This window comes from Ruditapes philippinarum, unplaced genomic scaffold (genome assembly GCF_026571515.1).
Source record: "Ruditapes philippinarum isolate M1 unplaced genomic scaffold, ASM2657151v2 ctg1051_1_1_1_1, whole genome shotgun sequence".
NCBI lineage: Eukaryota > Metazoa > Mollusca > Bivalvia > Venerida > Veneridae > Ruditapes > Ruditapes philippinarum.
This window is the reverse complement of record NW_026856855.1, coordinates 49787-72544: the sequence shown is the minus strand read 5'-3', so window position 1 is coordinate 72544 and position 22758 is coordinate 49787. Positions and strand designations below refer to the sequence as shown.

The following is a 22758-nucleotide window of genomic DNA, read 5'->3' as shown; positions in this document are numbered from 1 at the left end:
CTGTTCTTCTGTTATCGGTCCTGTCTCTGTTCGCTTGTTGTCAGTTTTGCTGTTATCGGTGCCTGTCACTGTTCTTCTGTTATCGGTCGACATCACTGTTCGCTTGTTGTCAGTTCTTCTATTATCGGTCCCTGTCACTGTTCGCTTGTTGCCAGTATTTCTGTTATCCATGTCTCTGTTCCTCTGTTCTTCGCTTGTTGTCAGTTCTTGTCTCCATTCTTCCTTTTGTTATCGGTCGTTGTCTTCGGTCTTGTACTTTCGGTACTTGTTTCCTGTTCCGTTAAGGTCTTCTCTTGTATCTATCGTTGCCGTCATTCTGTGTGATGTCCTGGTTTTGTCAGTCTTGTAGTCATTTATTCGTTCAGTGGAGTAGCGGGGGATCGAACTACGACCCCTTGATTTGAAGGCAGACAGTGTTACCACTGCACCAATAGGCCCGCTCTGAATAATAACCATTTTTTTGAAAGTCCTTTATACATTAAATACTATTTCAATGGCTAACAAAGGGTTATTACAATTATATTTTAACACCTCTACTATGTAGCCAACCCACGTGACTTTTATATATCGTCAAATAAAATACATGTATTACTCGATTTATTACAAGTAATATTTTTCTTATAGATACTTTGCTGTTACTTTAAGATATCTGGAAATTTATTGGAGGGTACCCGGAATTCTATTGTATATCGAATGATGTGATAATCTTCTCTTGTAGAATTTTCTCTAAACGTGACTGGAATTCCAAAATTTTCGAGAGCTGCCATGGTATAGCAAGCACACGTAGCAATCTCCCGGTTTCAGACATTGCATGACCAGTAGCTGCATCAGTACTAAGGGTGTAGTTCTTTAAGTACAGTACCATTGTACTTGGCAATTTATGCAAGTAACATTTTACAGTACCAGTACTAGATTTTTAGCTCTGTACTGCAGTACTAGTACTTTTTGTGAAGTAAATTAGTATCAGTACCAATTACTTTTATATATTTCATCAAAGTTTGAATAAATACAGTGTCAAAAAATAATTGCAAATATTATTGCAGTCAAAGAAATAAATATTTCATAATTTACTTTAAATGCTGAATGCCTCCAGATATGACCAAAAATATTTCAAGAAAATTAAACTTGGAAAACTAAAAAACTTTGAGAAAAGTAAACAAATTAAAGATTCAAGTGATAATTTAATATCTTATGTACAATTAATGACTGTATTTTTGTAGTATTTATCACCATATTTCTACTGCGTTACTAACGCAGTAGGGGCTATTAGTGCATGTTTTTGACCTCTTTTTTGGTAATTTATGTGGATTTTAAGTGCCGATTGTAATGTGTCAAAGTACTTTCTTTGTTCATTTAACAATATTTTAACCTTTTAAATACATTTTCAAATTTTCATGAAAATTAGGATGAATCTTGGAGGTGTGCTGCTTTAAAGTTAACATAGATAGATACTTTATTAACTTAAACTTTTACAAAGTTTTTCGTTATAACAAAATAATATATGATACAAATTTACAATCAACATGACAATGGCATACATAGGAACATTGAAATTAGTGCATAACATAGTGGGAGAAAGTAAACAACACACACACACACACACACGCACGCACGCACGCACGCACGCACGTATCATCAACACACTCACTCACACACGCATGCTACGGTAAAAAATAATATTTATCACATGGAGAAGGAGGATGGGTATGTGAATACAGTTGCAATTCAGTTTATGAATACAAAAATTATAACAAACCTAGATTTAGTAAAGTTCAATATGCAATAACATTTAAACTAGTAGATGGTAATAAATTATATGAAAAGAACTAAAACCAATTGTGACTCGCTCTAATAGAAAAAGCTTTATACAAAAATTTACCGAGATTCTTTACTATTTTAAAATTCCTAGATTGCATCAAAATTCTACAAATTTGTAACACACTTGGATGTCTGTAATAATAAGATTTTATAAAGTCTTTCTTAATTCATCGTAAAACGGGCAAATGATTACAAATGATATTCATCTTCTATATCGTTTTTGTTACAAAGTAAGCATTTTCTTTGATTGCGGTCTATTCTATTTGGCGCATATCGGCCTGTTTCAATTCTCAGTTTATGTGATGATAAACGCCCGTCTGGATGTAGCAATTCTAACTTTTTTTTAGGTAAGATGTCTATATAAGATTCAAATTCAAAACTATTTTTAATATATCCATACGATACTTCACTGGTAGATAACTTACGTTCCCATTTTTGTTTAAAAACATCAGTTACTCTTCCTTTAAACAAAATATGAAAATTTTTTTCAAGTCAACTAAACCTGGATTGTACCATACATTAGGAAAATCCGTATTTCATCTAAAAGAGATTTAACATTATAAACCCAATTATTTTTATTATTCTTAATTTCAAGTAGACAATCATATAGTTTTACTGATCAAAGATATTTTCCGTCGATACAGTTTTGCACCAAAATTTAATAAATTCTAACATATCTATTTATATATACAATTGGAAATCGAACCTAACTCTCCATAAATACTATTTGTACATGTTTGATGTTTAAACATTTAATAATTGTTACAAAATTTTAAATGAAACACGTTTCTATTTCTTTCGATTTTCCAAAGCCCCATATTTTCGCATCCGTAATTCAAGGTGGCGGCAAACAAAAGCATCAAACCAGTTGGCACATAAGAGGTTTAACGGCATAATGTTTCGTTTTATGTATTTAAAACATTCAAAGCTTTTTAATCCTTTACCTACTAATGTCGTCTGATTTAAAGTATAAGAGCCTGTGTAATTAAAAACAGTGCCTAGATAATTAAAAGTTATTTACAGTTTCTATTTAGACTACCTTTGTATGTCCATTTTTCGTTTGCATTTAACGGGCCTCGCTTTCTGAATACAACAATTTTTGTTTTATCAGTGTTGACTTCAAGCCCCCACTTATCACAATATTCATTTAGCAAATCAAGACTATGCTGTAATTCCACAGGACTTTTACCAAGTAAAACCATATCGTCAGCAAATAATAAAAGAAAAAAGTAATATCGTCAAGAGTTTAAACCACACAACGGACTATCTTGTAAGAACAGTTCTAGGGTCCTCTATAAAAAGAGAAAATAGTAGAGGCGACATTATCTCCCCTTGTTTTCAAGCCCACAGCGCATGCAAAAAAGTCTGAGTAAGAGTTACAAGCCTTTACTCATGTTTTAACATGTGAATACATACTTCTTAAAATTCGCAAAGCTTTGCCACCTATACCTAGCTTATATAATTTTAAAAATAAACCATTTAAATATACACTGTCAAAGGCACGCTTTAAATCAATAAAGCAACAATAAAGACGATTTTTATCATTTAAGATTTTTTGAACGATAGCATTAACATAACATATTTACAACTTTATAGTTTAAACATACTTTTTACAAACAATATTTACAACATATATTCATGTCATATCTAATTGTTTAGTAACCAGTCAACTGTATAAATACATTGCAAACATCTTTCATTTAAAACAGTCTTTTGTTGCCTTTCACACCTTCACACCTCTGTTCAATTTATACCAAAGTAAATAACAACTTTTTATGGTGCTAACAATATCACTTTTTTCACTTGAAATGGGATATTTTATGATAGAAGAAATTAATTAGTGGTTATTTTGCTCTTTTACTAGTAAATACAAAGTAATAAAAGATTTTAATAAGGATATTTTAGGGTAAAGAGTTATTGAGTCTGTTTATCTTAATTTAATTTTTACTTAAAGTCTTTGGTGCTTTTTATGATGAACACTATGTTTACATTTGAAGGAATATTGCAGCAAATTATCTTTAGATTTGATAACTTACTTTTTCACAAAAATAAAATATAGTTAATGTAATTTACAGCTTTATTTTATGAGAAAAATTGATGTTATTTTTAATTTTTATCAAAACCAAAAGTACTGGGTAATGCAGTAGCAGTACCACTTTTTAAGACAGTAATGCAGTACCAGTACCAGTAGTAGCAAAATTTTGTAAGAGTAATTCAGTATCAGTACCAGTACTTGCAAAATCGCTGCAGTACATACTGCAGTACCAGTAATGCAGCTCTGTGCATGACTCGATGAAAATATGGTGTTGTTATATATTGTTGTTGTTATTTTTAACTTTAACTTTAAATTTCAAATTAATTAGTCACTTATTTTAACAAGATGGTAAACATTTGTTGTTTTCTGTATTTTTGTTAAGAATTTGATAAAGTATACACTTCTAAGTTTAAGATGACTTTTTGATATTATCGATTATCCATCGTATACCTGAATGCAGTTATAATTGAATCTAAAAAATGAATTATGCAGATATTATTTTCGGTAGAAAACAACAAATACAAACAAAATAACACACAAAAAACTTACATGCAGCATACATGTGTAATGTTCACAATGTGCTGAAAAACGGCTCTTTATTAATTTCAACATTTCAGCAAGTGACAAATTTTATATAAGAATGTGACAGAAATGTTGTTGTAACCATTTAAAAATTTAGGATTTGTAAATTTTTTGACATTTCAAAATAATTTTTAAATATTTATTTTAAACCATAAATACCATAATAAGTGCAAAATGTATGAAAACAAAATGAACAACTTAAAAAAAATCATAGCTTCAAATTATGTTGAAAATTACGGAACACCTGAAGTGACCTTTTCCACACTTTCTCCCGGAATTGAATTCGTTTCTACGAGATAATAATTCCCAATTAGAAATATCATTTCGTTTTAACGAAATATAAAATCTTAATTACGAAATATTGATTCGTTATTACGAAATATTATTTCGTAAATACGAAATATAAATTCGTTACTACGAAATATTATTTAATAATAACGAAACATTAATTTGTTATCACGAAATATTTATTCAGTGGTTATATTTGTAAAGAAAAAATTTGAAACTAAGTTTATTGGTAAACAAAACATAAAAAGTGATTTTTTTTCAATCTTAGTCTTATACCTTAACGCGCTAGTAAAACAGTACTGTATATAACTGTTAATTGAGCCATTAGGCTTATAATCGTTTTATTTGGTGGCCAATCTAATTAAAATCTGATCATATTGAATAATCATTTGATTTTGACAAGAATAATTACTTACATCATAATGTATCATAGTTTTAATGACCTATTTTAGTATTTCAAGGGGCCATTTTGAATTGACCTTTTAAAGGTCAAGGTCAATTTTATTTCTTGGTATCCACCCTCATCGTCTTCAGTATACCCGTTTTAGGTTAAAACACTCAAGATATTACTTGTACTATAAAATGCCTCTAGCATTCATATTTTCTTAAAATCAGTCCTGTCTATTCGATAAAATCAATATTCTTATAAACTATTCTTTTTCTTTATTTTAACCGATTTCAAATTTGACTGTTAAATAAAGATGACAGAAAATTTAAGTACTTTACTCCTAAGTGACTTTAAATCGGAAGTTCGACATTGCGCTTTTATTAAACGGTTACATAACGACACAACATTACGAAAAGCAGGTACATGTATTTATGGTTTTGCAACGCAAATAATTACTATTAGTTTGAATTAACGTAAAATTTAAAATACGGTTTAATACCATCACGAAGAACTTGTTGGTGTTTTCCCTCAGCTGTTAGGCAAGGTAGCCATTTTTTCGGTTTGACATGGACATTGATGTGTTCCCAGGTAAGAGATGCCTTCTCAACCCCTTTATACACCACAGTGTCAGCAGGTTTCCTGAAAAAAATAACAGACCTATCAATAGGAACCAACCGTACATCAGTTGATAATAATGATAATAAGATTATCAATGCTGATAAGACTTTTAATGATTTGAAAGAATTATGATAATAATGATGTTGACGTTTGTGGTTGTGCTGGTGGTGTAGGTGATATCGACGCAGACGATGATGTTGATGATGATGTTGACGATGACGACGATGATGATGATGATGGTGATAATGATGATAATTCAGATGATGATGATGATGATGATATTGTTGTTGATGATGATAATTGTGGTGATGATGATTTTTATATTATTATTATTATTATTATTATTATTATTATTATTATTATCATCATCATCATCATCATCATCATCATCATCGTTATTATCATCATCATCATCATCATCATCATCATCATCATCATTATTGAGGGCAACAGTATTTTAAAGTTCCTATCCTAAACGGTCTCGTCATTTAGGTCCAGATAAAACGTCAACTTCATATATTTACTTTTGTTTTCATTCCTCAATTTTTTACACAAACTTTTGTTATCATTTCTCACAGATTCTCTGTCCTTCGACCGGAAACTAAAATGATTCCATAATGTGGCTGATCAATACAATGCAGGAGGCCCTCAGTACTGTGCACTATTTCTTAATTAATGTTGTTTTCATTTCTTATATGAAATCACCTTTTTTCTACAGATTTTAATTTTTTACGTTTTGCTTGAGGAAAATATCGTTTATTTATCATTTACTTAGTTTTTCAAATGCAATAAATCAAACATCTACGATTAAGAGAAATTGTATGGTTTTGTATTGCTAATCAACTTTTAAAATTATTGATATATTTAGATAGGACTTAAATGATCATCTTTTTAATTAAAAGGCATATTAAGTCTCAAAAATGCTTAACACATTATTTCTCAAAAACATTTTATATTTGTTGCTTTGATTATTGTTTTAAAAAATATACTCATTTGCCACATGGCTAATCCAGCTTTGTGTTTGGCAATTAGAACAGATGTAGTAATAACACTTTGTTTACATTCTGTTCTTTTTCTGACAAATTATTTCACATTTAGCACTACTTTCTTGAAATGAAAAGCATCTTACATGTTATTAATCAGTGAATACAATGTAAAACAATTATACCCTTCAACAGAATGAAAGTTATTCATTCATGTTCTGCAGGAACTAAAATACGCCTTATTTAAAGTATATAAGAAACAAAAACCACACGTATTTCAGAGGGTATTCCGTGTTATTACACAAACGATATAATATCGATTTCAATATGCTTCTTCCTCCTCAATGATGTTTGAAATTATATAATTACATATAAAAAATCATCACAATCTCTCGGCTTTCGTAAATATCATTGATTTTTAAAATCGTTTTAAAAATACAAATGTACTGCAAATTATTACCCTTTATGGAGTTTTATTCTTTTAATGTATTTAAGCTGAATAAATATAGGTCCATTGTGTTTTTACAGTGGTCGCGTGATAAAATCAGTGATTTGGTTCGATTAAGTTTAAACGAAACAAAAATATAAAACGATATATGGACATAATCTATCAAAGACGGTATTTTGATGTTTTTACAAATTAACCGGTAATAAAACCCGTATGAAAACATGAAAACAATACTGAAAACAGGGAGAGCGTAAATGTTTATTCATGTCATTTAAGTAATTCTGATTTCATAAATCTGATAACAGCAAAATATTAAGCAATATAAATAAATATTTTGACAAATATTTTAACAAGGCCATAGAACTATTAACGCACTTTAAATTATTTTTATCAGCTTACAAAACACCTGCAATACTTTCGTAATATTATATAAAAAAAGTTACGATGCATATTGAAAATATCAGTAATAATAACATAAGACGGAGTGAAACTGATATTTAGCGGACTTATTTGCCAAGCTGATTTATCCGAAAACTAGTTCAGTATTATCAAGAGTTTAAAGGTTCACCTTCAATTTGATTTAAACGTGACCGAATAATATAAAAAATATTTCCTCATGAAGTTGCTTTGTACGAGGAACAAAGAAGATTGGCAAAGGGGCAATAGTATAATACCGATCACGTCCATTGACCTATTTTTGTGACAGTCTTACTTAAATCCGACCTTTAAGTATTTTAATTATGTTTATCCTCCATTTGTAAATCTTCAGATATAGTGTCTTATTACGCTTAATATCTTAAAATGGACTTATCCGTCTTTCAATCTGGATCAAAAAAATTCATAACTTTAAAAAAAAGAGAAAAATTATGTACTGAATAGAGAACAGTACACACTTTGGTCAGACTATGGAATAATCAATTGATGTGCTGTGCTGTGCTGGTTGATATTTGCCTGCACAGCACTGGTCGCATGGTAATCAACAAGTTCCGTTTAATAATTCCCAAAAAAGCTAGCCGAGTATAAAGAGTCTTTCTTGAGCTATAGAGCTATTGTTACTTGTTTTAAAGTAAATATTACATATATTGTTTACCCGATAGGTGCATACACATTCAATTTGGTTTCGTATATGAAGATAGTATTTCAATTCTATATTATATAGGTATCCCGACAAAAACATGGCGCATGGTGTGCCCCGTAGGCGCCCTTTTCTGAGGTCTTTTGTCGTCCATTTTGTTATCATGTGGTATTAAATTATGCGTTTTAATTGGCTCAGGACAGGCGGTTTTCGGATAGAAATGGTCGCATCTTGTTAAAATGGTTATGAATTTTTAAACAGTCTGCTTTCCAAATATCTGAACAAATTGTAATGATAAAATTGACCCTTCATTTACAGTAGACAGTTTTTTATTCTTAAAAAAGTTTGTATTTCAATTACATACTGTAAATTTGTTAAATGACCTAGCATGCCATATTTTGAAAGTTTAAGTATTGTTTAACCGGACGAAAATAAGCTATTACTAGCGGTTTATTGCTGTATCGTTAATACAACCAAAGCTAGTATGTAGAATTTGCTACCCTCTCATATAGGTTGCCATATGTTTTAAACAATTATGGGTTTATTTATTACGGCCGCAGTTCTTTGGTCTGTTACTGGGCATTATTCATCTACGGTGTGACTCAGCGGCAAAAACTCTGTGGATTTTTTTTGTCCAAGATAGTGGAATGCTACATTAACAGCCTTGTTCATTTATATACGCATTTAGAGATAATGTCATAGGTCTTTATAAACAGAAAATAATCACAAACGTCATATTGCTCAGCATATAATCAATAAATAAAGACAAATCATTCGTTTATCTAATATTTTATTAACTTCAAAATAAATATCATTTCACATAGCTCAATTAAACGGAAACAAATAAAGATACTTTGGTACCAAAACAAATGACAAACGAAATGAAGCAAAAATACACGCATGGCAATCTTTCTTTCTAAAGGCATTGTTTCTTCTCGGTACTGTCTACATATTAAGCGTGTCTAAGATTTTGATATTTTGTGTTGATTATGGTTTCAATAAACAAAACTATTTTCAATGAAATAGTATTTGAAATCAAAATCAATAGAACTCTACATGAAATACTTTCTGCATACCAGTCTGAGGTACCAGGGTGCCATAGCCTTAAATATTAGAGACATAAATCTAAAATGAAAGATGTCGATTTATAAATCGCATCACGAATAGTTTGGAAAACAACTGAAAATAGTTGGTATACTGAGTATAGGGGCACAGGTCCTAAACGTGTTGAATTGAAACGAAACATTCTTATTTAGTATCAACACATATTTTTTTTAATTTCTTGCTTAGTAACATGTTTTATATACTTTAACATTATACATGTACATATTATCATACACAGGACAAATTTTAGGAACCGCCTGGTTACCCCAATAGTAAGACCGTTGGATTGTGAATCGGGCGACCCTAGCTCGATTCCCGAACGATGCAGGTCACTTTTGTTGTAAATGATCATTTCTTCGATCATTCACACTGTACCTCTGGTCTGGCATGTACAGAAGCTGCGAAAATGAAGACAACTAGTATTGGTAAACTGCTTGATACCCTGCCCAGGGACAATGCAGTGGATGAACTGTGGTCTGGTGAATTCAATATGGCTCCCTGTCAAGTTCCAGAGGGTAAACTACCAGCACCGCCACACAAATTTCAAGTGTTTTTAGGATTTTATTTTTTTTTTTGCAAATTAATATGTTTCATATGTTTATTTAAGTTCTACATCTATCTTACACACATAGCCTTGCCAACATAAGCAGTTTGTCTTCATATTAAGTTTTCATATTTATTAAGTTTAGTTTGTGTGGAATAATTTCAGTAATGAAGCCATTTATCTATCATACACCCAGGAAAAAAAGTGAACAGTAAACAAAAATCACTTTTAATCAAAGTCAGTCCCAATACTATGTTTGTATAACGCATATAACGTCACGTAAAAAAACATATGCACGACCATACCTTTTCGTTTTTATGCAGTCGAAAAAAACTGGTAAATAAATAGGTTTGTGGTAAATACAGGTATGTTGTAAATACAGGTATGTTGTAAATACAGGTAAATACAGGTGCGTATTTTGCTCTGTATGCAACACTGAATTCAAATGTATATACACGCAGTCTTTGTTTCTGCTTTAATAACAATTTTGGTAAAACTACAAAATTTGTCGTCTGTCTTTGTTGAAAGTCATTTATTTTGCTCGTCTTGCTTTAACAAACAATATAATGTAGGCAATCAGACGATACACGAACAGTAATCCTATCAGAAGACCTATGTTTAACCAGAACTTGCCCTGTAATATATAGAAAATTACAAAATTCATTAATGAACTGGTTGGTTGGGTGGGTTGTTAGGTTGTTTGTTTGGTTGATTTGTTGGTTGGTTAGGTGGTTGGATGATGGTTTGGTTTGTTGATTTGTTGGTTGGTTATTGATTGGAAAGATGATTGGTTGATTGATTGATTAGTTAGTTGATTGATTGATTGATTTGTTGCTTGGTTGGTTGGTTAGAAGGTAGGTAGGTAGCTTGTTTGTTGATTGGGTGGTTGGTTGGTTGATTGGCTGCCTGGCTGGTTGGTTAGTTGGGTGGGTTGGTTGGTTGGTTGGTTAGTTAGATAAAAAGGCAGAGCAAAAACTCGATTTTATAAGTCACAAATATACATACTTGTTAAAATGTACACATTTACTAAACGGACATATAGATGAAAGAAAATTAAACTAATATTATAAATGAATTTATAAAATGAATATATAACACCAATGCAAAAATAATATACATAATTCATAAATGTATACTTATCTAGTTATCTTTATACTGGGAACATTTTGTATGTTTTGTACGTATATTACGATAAATAACAAGAAATGGCTCGAACTAAACTCATTGATGAATGTATTTATCGAAATCGGAGTAAATTTTGATTTTTTCAGTATAAAATGATTGATTTTGCTTACGTCATCAAAGTTTAAGTAGTCGATAACTTGCTGGCCATTTCTGTACAAACATCTACTGCTACCGGAGCCACCTTCACAAGCTGTAAAAAAATAACAAGAACAAATATTTGTGAGTACCTTAAAGTTAAATTGCCATGGTTTGAATTTTTAATTATTATAAATAAATGTAACACTTTCTCTGCCTACATCAACCTATTCTAACCAAGCGACCAGTGCAGACCAAGGTCAGCCTAGACATTTTTTCCATTTCATTTTTAAGCGGGCAGAGCTAGGGATTAATAAAATACATATTTACTAAAGATTCTACATTTGCTTTGGGTAAATAAAACCAGAAGTCAAATATAAAAGCACAAAAGCTTTCTTAGTGAAATGACTGTCCATAAATTCTATTAAATACAAGGTACTACTTTTATTCCAAAATGAAAACAAAAAGGGACAAAAAAAAAACACACGAAAAGCTCTGCAAAAGCACGAAAAGTTCTGAAAAAGATTCAAACTACTTACGTATAGTGTCAATATTTTCCCATTGGTTTACAACTAAAAGTTCGTTTGCGTATCGGAACCAGGAAACGTATTCTAACCATATAAAGTACACCGGATTAGTGCTGAAGTACAGAAAATGACAGATAATGGATGATCTTTAATTATTGTCATTATTATTATTATTATCATTATTATTATTATTATTATTATTATTATTATTATTATTATTATTATTATTGGTTTGAAGCAGACGTATCTTTTACTCTATAAAATCAATGAATAAATGTTGAAACTTGGTCTTTATTCACAGGGTGATTTTTATTCACAGGTGGTCTTCAACACAAGTTTGACTGTAAAGGTTATTACTAACCTTGTATTTACAAAGAAACCGCCAAACATGAACAGTGGCATCATCATAGGTGGCGCCAGCGCTAGTGCCATACTAACGGAATTTGACATCGTCGACACTATATAACCTGTGTATGAAAAAAAAATATTGTCATCACATCTTAGTCAAAATAATAATAATAATAATAAAAATAATAATAATAATAATAATAATAATAATTATAATAATAATAATAATAATAATAATAATAATAATTATAATAATAATAATAATAATTATAATTATAATAATATAATAAATGAATAAATAAATAAAATGTTGGAGGGGTCGAACTCCCAACCGCTATTGTGGTGGAGTTTTATCGTGTCACCGCCAAAATAAGTGCCTAGGTGAATGCACGCCCTATTTACAACGAACTATGTTATTTTGGAACTAAACATAAACGGTTAATCCTCACTTTAACATAAACGGTTAATCTTCACTTTAACATAAACGGTTAATCTTCACTTGAACAGTATTATAATATTTCATTTGTGTAGTAATAAAATATGGGATACCCGGTATACCAACTTTGTTACCACTGAAAATATTTTTTTTAGTAATTAGCTATTCAAAAATCAATGTTTGATAGTTTTTTTTAGGTTTAATAGGGTTTTTTTTACTCTGCGGGGTATATCATGGTTCATGATATTAAAGATTTAATCAGAAATTATCAATAAAATCTTTAATCCATACCTACAACCGCGATGATGATTTTGAGCGTACAGTGCATGAAAGATGTGGTAAAAAAGTTTAATTGTTCGACGGTATATAAAACAAATTTACAATTAAATGATTTTATCACAGTATCTTTTTTATTTATGTCTCAGATATACATCAAAATATGTCTCAAATGTTCAAAATTGCTATCAAAACTTTAATAATTATGAATGGTTTAATGGACATACAAAATATATAAATGATTGAACGACCGAACGCATGCACTAACGAACAAAGAAACGTATGAGCGAAAGAAGAAAAGAACAATGGACTCGCGAATTAGTCACTCAAATGAAATGCACTTGGCAGAAACAAACATGGCATTCAAGATATACTTGATAATTTTGTGACGAAAATTGTTCATCAACAAATTTCAAAAATACTGTCATATGAGGGTTTTTCAAATAGAAAGACTCTGCTCATATGTTATAAAAACATTTTATTTTAGGTACACATGCACTTTGTGTTACAAGATATTAAAATACAATTTAATTTAAATACTTTAAAATGCAAGATTTTTAACAGACAAATTGTGTTGTCCGAATATGGAGATAGTTATTTGATATTTCTTCCGTTGATAGTATTAGTTATAAAATCTTTTTACAGTTGCTACAATACACAATTAGTTTCTTTGGTGTAAAAAATAAAAGAAAAGGTTAAAAAATTATCAGCAGTTTTGTTTAACAGATATTATATAAGTCACAAATGACCTATAAAAATACGTCCTGCAAGTCTTTAGATATAACGTCAAAAAACGCCTTATCTCATAATAAACTTTGTGGACAAAAGAAAACTTAAGGACATACCATAAGAAACTGCCACATTCGCCACAAGTAAAAGTACAGCAGAAAATATCAGGAATGCTTTAAGAGATGAAAATAGTCCTGAAATAGAAGGTAAAATGGTTACATGTTCCAGAATCAATGAAAAGGAACAACTTAAGGCTTCTCATCGTGGGATTTATAGCAATGGACACCAGTTTTGCTTGCTTCCCCAGTAAAGGCCTAATACATACATTGAAACGTTTGAATAATTTTAAAGCACCAAGAGATCAAAGAATAACTAGATTTTAACTTTTACTTAACAATATGGTACTTTACGGCGTTAAAATTGATCAACTATACTTACCAATCATCCAGTAACATATTCCACAGAATGCTATTGGTATAAAAATGAACGATGGTAACTGAAATGAATATGGGATAACTCGTATGGATCTAAGCAAAGTCTTTTTAAAGGGGTTTCATTAAGGTAGTGCGATTCTTTTCTCTCGAATTTTAAATTAAATTTAAAACAAATAGTTTAAAGGAAGAGTAATGAAATTTTCCACGTGCTGTGTGATGATATCACGATCAAAATTCCATTCATTCATTCATTCATTCATTCATTCATTCATTCATTCATTCATTCATTCATTCATTCATTTATTTATTCATTATTCATTCGTTCATTTATTTTGCAAGAAAGATACATTTAAACGATAAGTTATTTGAAGCTTGAAGCTATAAAACACAAGTTACCTCTGCAAGAACTTTACACATGAAGTAAATGTCCACGCTGTACAGACCCGTGCGATACTCCCGTGAAAATACACCCGACTCTAGAGGAAAAGACTGCAAAAAATAAGAACAATTATATCAGTTTTATCCGGTATCCAATTGGACCTATGGTCATTTTCAGATGCTCGTACATTGGTTACCTTTTCGGGGATTCATATTGTGATAACAGGGAACGTGCTTTTGTTTTTGGATATGATACAAAAGAGAAAGAACATCAAAACACTCGACTCGGGGGCAATCCCCTGTTCAAACCCGATAGCCCCGTGTTTTGATACTCTTTCTATTACATATAGACTACATGATTGTTTAATATAATTATTTATTTCCCTTAACTATTTTACACTCGTATATCGGCAAGTTCGATAAATTATAAAGTTATTCGTTATTTACTAATATTGTTATTTCAGTGCATAAAAAAATAAATTAATGACATACAGATATAATTATAACTGAACTTAAGTCCTCAACGCCAACTTATTTTTAATCAGAATACAGTCAATACACATATAATTGTTTTTTTTTCCCATGTATTCGAGTTTATTTATACATGCCACCGGTTGCCAACATGGGCCTCTACCCCAGAAAACTATTAGTCATTTTAGATTTTGGAGCATAGTGCAAGATACAGATACAGAAAGATACCCCAATTCCAGAAGCTTCTCCTGGCTTAACACGCCAAGTGTTTAAGCACTCATACAAGGGACCTCGATTTAAAGTATTTTCCGGAAGACCGATTAATAATTTTAGTTGGCCAGCCCGGAAATCGAACCCACAATCGGGAATCCAACCCGCAATGTTGAGATTTTTACATATTGAAACTTACACTTAATACTGCAAACATATTCACAAACGTCATGTTTAACAACATCAGATAAAGTACGCCGTTGACGTTCTGTACACCCTCTTGATCAATGTCTAGCTGTAGATACAACAAACCAAGAATCACCGCTAAAACCTGAAAACGAGAAGCGAATAACTGCAATTGTTAATTTTAAGTTTGCTATGATAACTTTTTTATGGCATAAGCATAAAACATAAAATTTGAATTTCTAACATATATATGCCGGGGCACTCAATACTGATAGATATGCCCAAGATAATAAATAAATATATCCAAAATTAATTGAAAAGTATTTTTGTGTTATTGTTATTCTGATTTGAGTGAAAATCGTTACAACGCCTTTCAATTTTGGGTCATTTCACACACCTAAAGTAACTATTCTGGCAAAACGGAGTGAGAGAATGATGTCAAAAAACTCAGTTGAGATCCTTAAAATTGTTTATTTCTTCTCTTATTAGCGACTTACTTATACATGTACAATGTATATAAAATCACGTTCTACACTAATGGCGTCGCTAATAACGTCTGTACAAGGTGGGATACTTACAAGTGTCTGCGCTGTTCGAACCTTGATTACCATTGGATCTCTGAGTGTTGTGCTCCAGGCTCGTCCAAACACAGAACTGAACCGTTGTAACCATGAAGCCTCGTATCTTAAAATTATGTAAACAAACACAATTTACTTTAATTATATTAAATAAACTTGAATGGCTATAATAATTGTTGAAAAGAAATAAAGTTGCTGTCTTGTATTGTAACATTCTTATCCTTTCGAGGGAGAATATCAAATGAACCTATTATTTATAAAAAAAATGCTTATCTTTGAAAAACAGAGCTTATGAAAATGCCTACTCTGTCTATTTCTTTTTTTATTTTATCTAATAACGTACATAACAGTGTGGAAAAACTGATAATAAGTCTATAAACATTATAAGAAAGAAAAGTTATGAGACTGGAACGATTTTTAGATTTCAATTTAAAATGTTCATTAAAGATAAATAATTGCTCGTTTACCTCGATTTGCTGCTAAACGCTTCTTCGTACTGTAAAACAATAACAACAAGAATTTGTTATAAAGGATCTTTTCTAAAGGATAAAAAAAGAAGTTAATAACTTTCAGAAGCAAAGAGTCAAGCCACTGGGTAATGGCGATTTAGAACGCTTAAAAATGACTACGTAAACCCGAAATGATATAGGCTTTATTAACACCTTAGATTTAAGAAAGTTGCCATTTAATCGCAAACAGTGGATATAAATTAGCATGGTGCCTGAGTTATATCATGTTTATTCTTTCAAATTAATTCAGCTATACAACGAAAGAAAAGTATTTTAAATAATCTTGTTTCGTTTTGGTGTGCACGGCAATTTTCGCTATGATTATTACTTGCTAATTGATAAACAGCGTACGCAACCTAATGAAACACAGACATGATGAGTAACGCTAGACGAAAGAAAGACAAATGTGTCTTAAATTAGCTACCATAAGATAAAAAGATGATCAAAAAAAAGCGGTTGTCATTCAAAGAATTCGAATGTAATGGTAATAAAAGGACCTTACAAGATATCATGAATAGCGACAAACAACAAAAAAAAACTTTAAATGTTCTAAATCAGCTACCATAAGATATAAAAGATTATAATAAAAAACGGTATTCATTCGAAGAATGCGATTTTTATTAACGGTAATAGTTATAAATAGACCTTACAATTACACCTGTACGTCTTGGACTTTCGACAACTGATTTATTGTCCTGCAGAATGGTCTTCACGTATGTGGTTTGATAAAATTCATCACAAATTTTCTATAAAAGAATAACAACAACAAAGAAAACAGGAAATAAATGAATAAAAAAAAATGAAAGTAAATACTCTACTGATATCGACACTATAATTCGATAAAACGCAATCACTCCGACACTCCTGACGATAATCTTAGAAAAATAAGCGGAAATGATAATTGAAAAATCGAAAATTGTGTACTTTACGTTCATTTATATCAATAAAGTACTTTTGTTACTAATGTATTTCTATTTACTTGTTTACCGTGCTCAAAACCGACATTTTTATATGGATAAAACGATTTGATTTCAGAAGTATTTCCGATTTATATTTGAGATTTGTTTTCGTCATTTATAAAAGCGCTTATTTATTCAATGAATGTAACTTATACACACCTCAATTCTTTGTTTACATTCAGTTTCACTGCCAGGGACAACAGCCATTGTCATTATGTAAAAGTCGGCGGGGTTAAAGTTCACGGGGCACGGATATCCAATACTGCAATAATAATGTTAAAGTTCACGGGGCACGGATATCCAATACTGCAATAATAATGTTAAAGTTCACGGGGCACGGATATCCAATACTGCAATAATAATAATGTTAAAGTTCACGGGGCACGGATATCCAATACTGCAATAATAATGTTAAAGTTCACGGGGCACGGATATCCAATACTGCAATAATAATGTTAAAGTTCACGGGGCACGGCTATCAAATACTGCAATAATAATGTTAAAGTTCACGGGGCACGGCTATCCAATACTGCAATAATAATGTTAAAGTTCACGGGGCACGGCTATCCAATACTGCAATAATAATGTTATAGTTCACGGGGCACGGCTATCCAATACTGCAATAATAATGTTAAAGTTCACGGGGGCACGGATATCCAATACTGCAATAATAATGTTAAAGTTCACGGGGCACGGATATCCAATACTGCAATAATAATGTTAAAGTTTTACGGGGCACGGATATCCAATACTGCAATAATAATGTTAAAGTTCACGGGGTACGGATATCCAATACTGCAATAATAATGTTAACGTTCACGGGCACGGATATCCAATACTGCAATAATAATGTTAAAGTTCACGGGGCACGGATATCCAATACTGCAATAATAATGTTAAAGTTCACGGGGCACGGATATCCAATTCTGCAATAATAAATTAAAAGTTCACGGGGCACGGATATCTAATACTGCAATAATAATGTTAAAGTTCACGGGGCACGGATATCCAATACTGCAATAATAAATTTAAAGTTCACGGGGCACGGATATCTAATACTGCAATAATAATGTTAAAGTTCACGGGGCACGGATATCAAATACTGCTATAATAATGAAAACGTATTGAAAATAATCTAAATAAAATTGTTTTTTCTTCCTCTTCAGTTAGATAATATACATGTTTGAATATGTTTATGCATTGCACTTTGATATAGATAATTAGATTTATTTGTTAAAGTAACCATATAATCATATAAAAGGTTAAAATTTTCTTTTTAAATATCAAATATGTAAAAGAAAAAAGTTAACCCTTCATAAAAAGTTGTTTATTACACAATTATATATTATGTTATTTATTCAAAAAGATAATCCCTCCCCCACCCCCGCTTGCGATATGCAATACTGGAATGGTTCCTAACTTCTCTATAAAAGAATCGGGAACCAGTGCATACTTACTTGCTATAGAACTTAAGAGCCTCGTCCGTATCACCAAGGAACGCCACTCTTCCCTCCGCAATGACGAGGACACTGAAATGAATTTAGAAAAATCGATTTCAAAAAAATCGGTATTATTGTGGATATAGATTAGCTGGAGACGTTGTGATGACGTCAGTAATACACGGAAATAATAACGAACATGGACCTTTCAAAATGCATCGATATATTGAATATTGCGATAAAATGCCTTTGAAGTAGTAAAGAGTGGAAATCTTAAAATCGCACTCTACCACAATAAATGAACGAATTCGCACACTACTACAAAAGTAAAAGAAATTGGACACTACTACAAAACTGAAAGAAATTGAAAGCTTCGTTTGAATGAGACTGATAATAAACATGTATAAACAGCAGCGGGTTTACTTCCGTTGAAGCCCCACTCACTAGTCCAGCGTTCTTTTCTTGACACCTTGGTCTGCTGTAGCTCAAGCACGAAACACGACTAGTCCTTTACAGGCAAAACATCTTCGCAAGATTCAAAATGTAGACTTTCATCAACAAAAAGAAAAACGTTTTGAAAAGTAAAAAAGATGGTAAGTCTTACTGGTCAAACAATGCAAACACTTCTGAGGAAGGTTGGTGGATCGAGCACAGTACTGTTTTGCCTTTCTGCGCCATTTCTTTCAGAGTCTGCACAATACTTTCTGCCATGAATGAATCTAAACCGGAAGTAGGTTCGTCACAGAATAATAAAGGAGGGTTTGTTAAGATCTGAAATAATCAATATAACAGAAAATAAAGAAAATACAGAAATAAATATAAAGAATATTTTGATGTTGACTTTGAGGATTGGGTACGTTTTGTTATCGTCATCATCATCATCATCATCGTCATTTTTATCTCATAACCACAAAATCAGAATTCTCGCGTGCCCCTCAGTTCCTCACATCTGTACTTCCTTACATTTAATATACACGAGTACAATCTATTAAAATTTCTTAAAATTTCACTCACCTCCGATGCGAAAGAAAGCCTCTTCATTTCTCCCCCGGAAATTCCCTTTGTTTTCTCCCAGGATCCCAATGATGTTTTTTGACTTTTTTGCTTGGTCCAATTTAAAATATAACCTCATCCCCCACGCCCCTATGTTTTTTTTTGGTTACTTTTTTCTCCACCCTTAAACCCAAACCCCTATAAATAAGTCATTTATCATTTCCATAGTCTATTTTCATTTTTAAATTCTTTTATTTTTTTTGATAAAATATCATTTTTTATGTTTTTTTTGGAAGTTCTTTCATTTAAAAAGGCCGAGATATGAGCACGACCAAAACCCTTGGCTCGCTGTTTTTTTTTTCCCCCCAAACCACCTTTGCGCCTTCTCTTACACTCATTACTTACAAAGCTATAAGAAGATTTTATATGTATAGGTTCGAGGTTATATACAGAGTTTTAAGAAATTAATTTTCGAGGGAACGAAGTGAAATAAAAATGAACGATTATTTTATACTATTTCATGGTAAAAGTAAATCGATATCGCTTTGAGGCTTTGCACTTTTCATATTAACTTACCCTGAACGTAAGATGTTCCTTCACTGTCATTGTGGCTATGAAATGATCATTTTGTTGGACATATGCAGATATATTGCGTATGCCATTACCTACGTCAACTCCATTAACCATGACGTCACCTGACGTCACTATATCGCGATCGGTATTAGAAGCTAGGGCGTTTAGCAGCATGGTCTTCCCTGACCCACTATAATTCAAAATAAAAAGAAAAGAATGAATGGAATGGCTTGGTGCTTATACGTAATAACATTGTTCATTTATAGGCACCTACATCTAAGTTATGCTTACGTAACAACTCAATGCATGTGAAGAACATGCAACTATAAAATCATGCCTGTTAGACACTCGTCAGAGAAAATGAACAGCTGAATAATTTACATATCTTGCAACGTGGCATAATTATTCATAAACTTCCATTATCAAAAAACCCCGATCAGACCGAAAGTGAAAATTAAAATATGCTCAGAAAATCTGAAAGGTCTCATATTAATCGAATCCGCTGACCTTCACCTAAAGGCCACAAACAAGACTTATACCTGCTTAAATGAGACGCTTAAACCTTTCCAGCGAAACCAGTCGCAGTAGTGTTGGCCTTATAATAAGGACTTACTGACCGTTTGAAGATGGCTGAAGACTTTTTTTTAGATTTAAATGTAGGAACATTTATAGATATATACAAGCGGCTAACTTACCTCGCTCCAATTATTGCAAGAAGGGTCCCGGGCTTTACGTGACCATACGCTGTAAAGATAATTAGTATACAAATACATGTACTATAAAAAAAAAGCAGAGAGACGAATTACATTTCAATTGAATATAAATACAAATATGGTGTTGTGTAATACGCATCCAGTTCATGGTTCATATTAAAATTTATGCGTATTTTCGTCAGAATGAATGCGTTTTTTTCTGATTTATGTTAATGTACATATAGTGTTTAAAAAAGTAAAATTGTTTCTGATTTACTTCAGTGTACATATAATTGTTTATAAATTGTTGTTGTTTATTTATTTATTTATTTTAATTTATATATTTATTTTGTTGTTATTTTCTTAGATGTCATCGAAATATATTGACAGATGTTCTTATAGGAGGCTTAAAATGACGACATAAGATTGAATAAGAGCTTTCCAAAATAAATCTCATACTTTCACAATTGCATCGTGCTATATGTGTATAATAAAATAGGGTACTGTTGAGTAATAGAAACCATTCTAGTGGAATTGAACATTAATTAATTTGCCTTTCTACTACATAATGACTTTTACAAAATATTGTACGTTTCCTATATACAAGATATTGAATAATAAAACTTTTATTATACCATTTTTAATGATGTGTTTCGGTCCCTCTGTGACGTCATTGCCCCGGCAGCACGTTTTGGTTTTGGGGTCAATACTGACATTTACATTTTCCCACGACAGTACCACTGTTTCTGTAGAATCTATAAGTGCATGATGTTCCTCTGTCCTAAAACAACAATTTATTTATATATTTATAAACAATATGTTATATGTAAGTGATTTTTTTTTTAAATTTCTTCCATATGTTTGTTTCCTTTTTTGTCACGTTATCGTCGTTTATTAAAGAGTACTTGGGAGGGAAGGAAATTAGAACAACTTGCAACCGTTTAAACTTTATTTGATGTTATTCAGTCCAATTCACTTATTAAGCGACTAGAAAATTTTAAAACCTACTTGGGTAGAAGATCATTATATGATGGACCTACTTGGCTTAAGGAATTATCATATGAACAACACTAGAAAATATATAGTCACTAAGGAACCCATCCCCATTTTTTCTCGTAAAGAAAAACTTTAAAACATTTTAAAAAAGCTTTTTAAAAAAGTTGAACAACCTAAACTTGTGTGTCGAACAGACTGCATAGTAGTGAAAATATGGCCGGGATCTGCGTTATTAGCTGGCTAATACTTTACAAATTATCATGGAAATACCCTTTGGTTTTTGTAGCCGAGATAAAAAAAATAATATGACTAATATTGCAGTATAAACAAAAACCTTGTCAACTAATTTCTTTTCAACCGTGTGCGGCTTTATGAAGAAAATAAAAAATACTTTTTACTATAACTTCATATTCTAATATAATATTTGAAATTAAACAGAAAGAACACCTACCTTACGCTAAGAACGTGTTCTTTACCATGTCGGGCGACTCCATTGGACGAACCGTCCCAACTTTTTATCCCATTTGCTTCTACGTTGATTTTGTTCACAGGCATATTTAAGTATAAAACTTTCCTTTATATATTTTAAATAATCCCATATTTTCAACAACAAAAAAGATTCTTCATTGTTTCAGAAATCCAAATGCATTATATCAATACGTTTTGAAAATTTTGATGATAGAATTTGCGAGTTCGATTAATAGAATATTATCTTTTCTAAATATCAAACTCATTCGAACAATTAAAACGAAAATCTCATTTTAATTAAGAGAAAAAAAAAACGAAATAATACACAACGAAATATGGCCGAATTTTATCTTTCTTTGATTTATTGTCGTAACAATCATTCCGTCATAATTCAAATCTCACTAAGTATTTAA

General features: G+C 31.3%; 1 protein-coding gene across 1 annotated transcript; it reads right to left on the bottom strand.

Annotated features, from left to right (window-relative positions):
* Positions 1-10299: 10299 nt before the first annotated feature.
* LOC132747921 (protein white-like) lies at positions 10300-22583 on the bottom strand. Its single transcript, XM_060737452.1, has 19 exons — positions 22329-22583; positions 21517-21662; positions 20885-20933; positions 20193-20379; positions 19638-19691; positions 19228-19394; positions 18642-18713; positions 17344-17446; positions 16876-16971; positions 16184-16212; positions 15717-15822; positions 15152-15283; positions 14290-14382; positions 13898-13955; positions 13576-13653; positions 12032-12137; positions 11683-11783; positions 11179-11258; positions 10300-10517 (listed from the first exon to the last, which is right to left on the bottom strand). The coding sequence occupies exons 1-19, from the start codon at positions 22430-22432 to the stop codon at positions 10416-10418; spliced, it is 1863 nt and encodes a 620-aa protein (XP_060593435.1). The 5' UTR covers positions 22433-22583; the 3' UTR covers positions 10300-10415.
* Between the last annotated feature and the right edge of the window lie 175 nt (positions 22584-22758).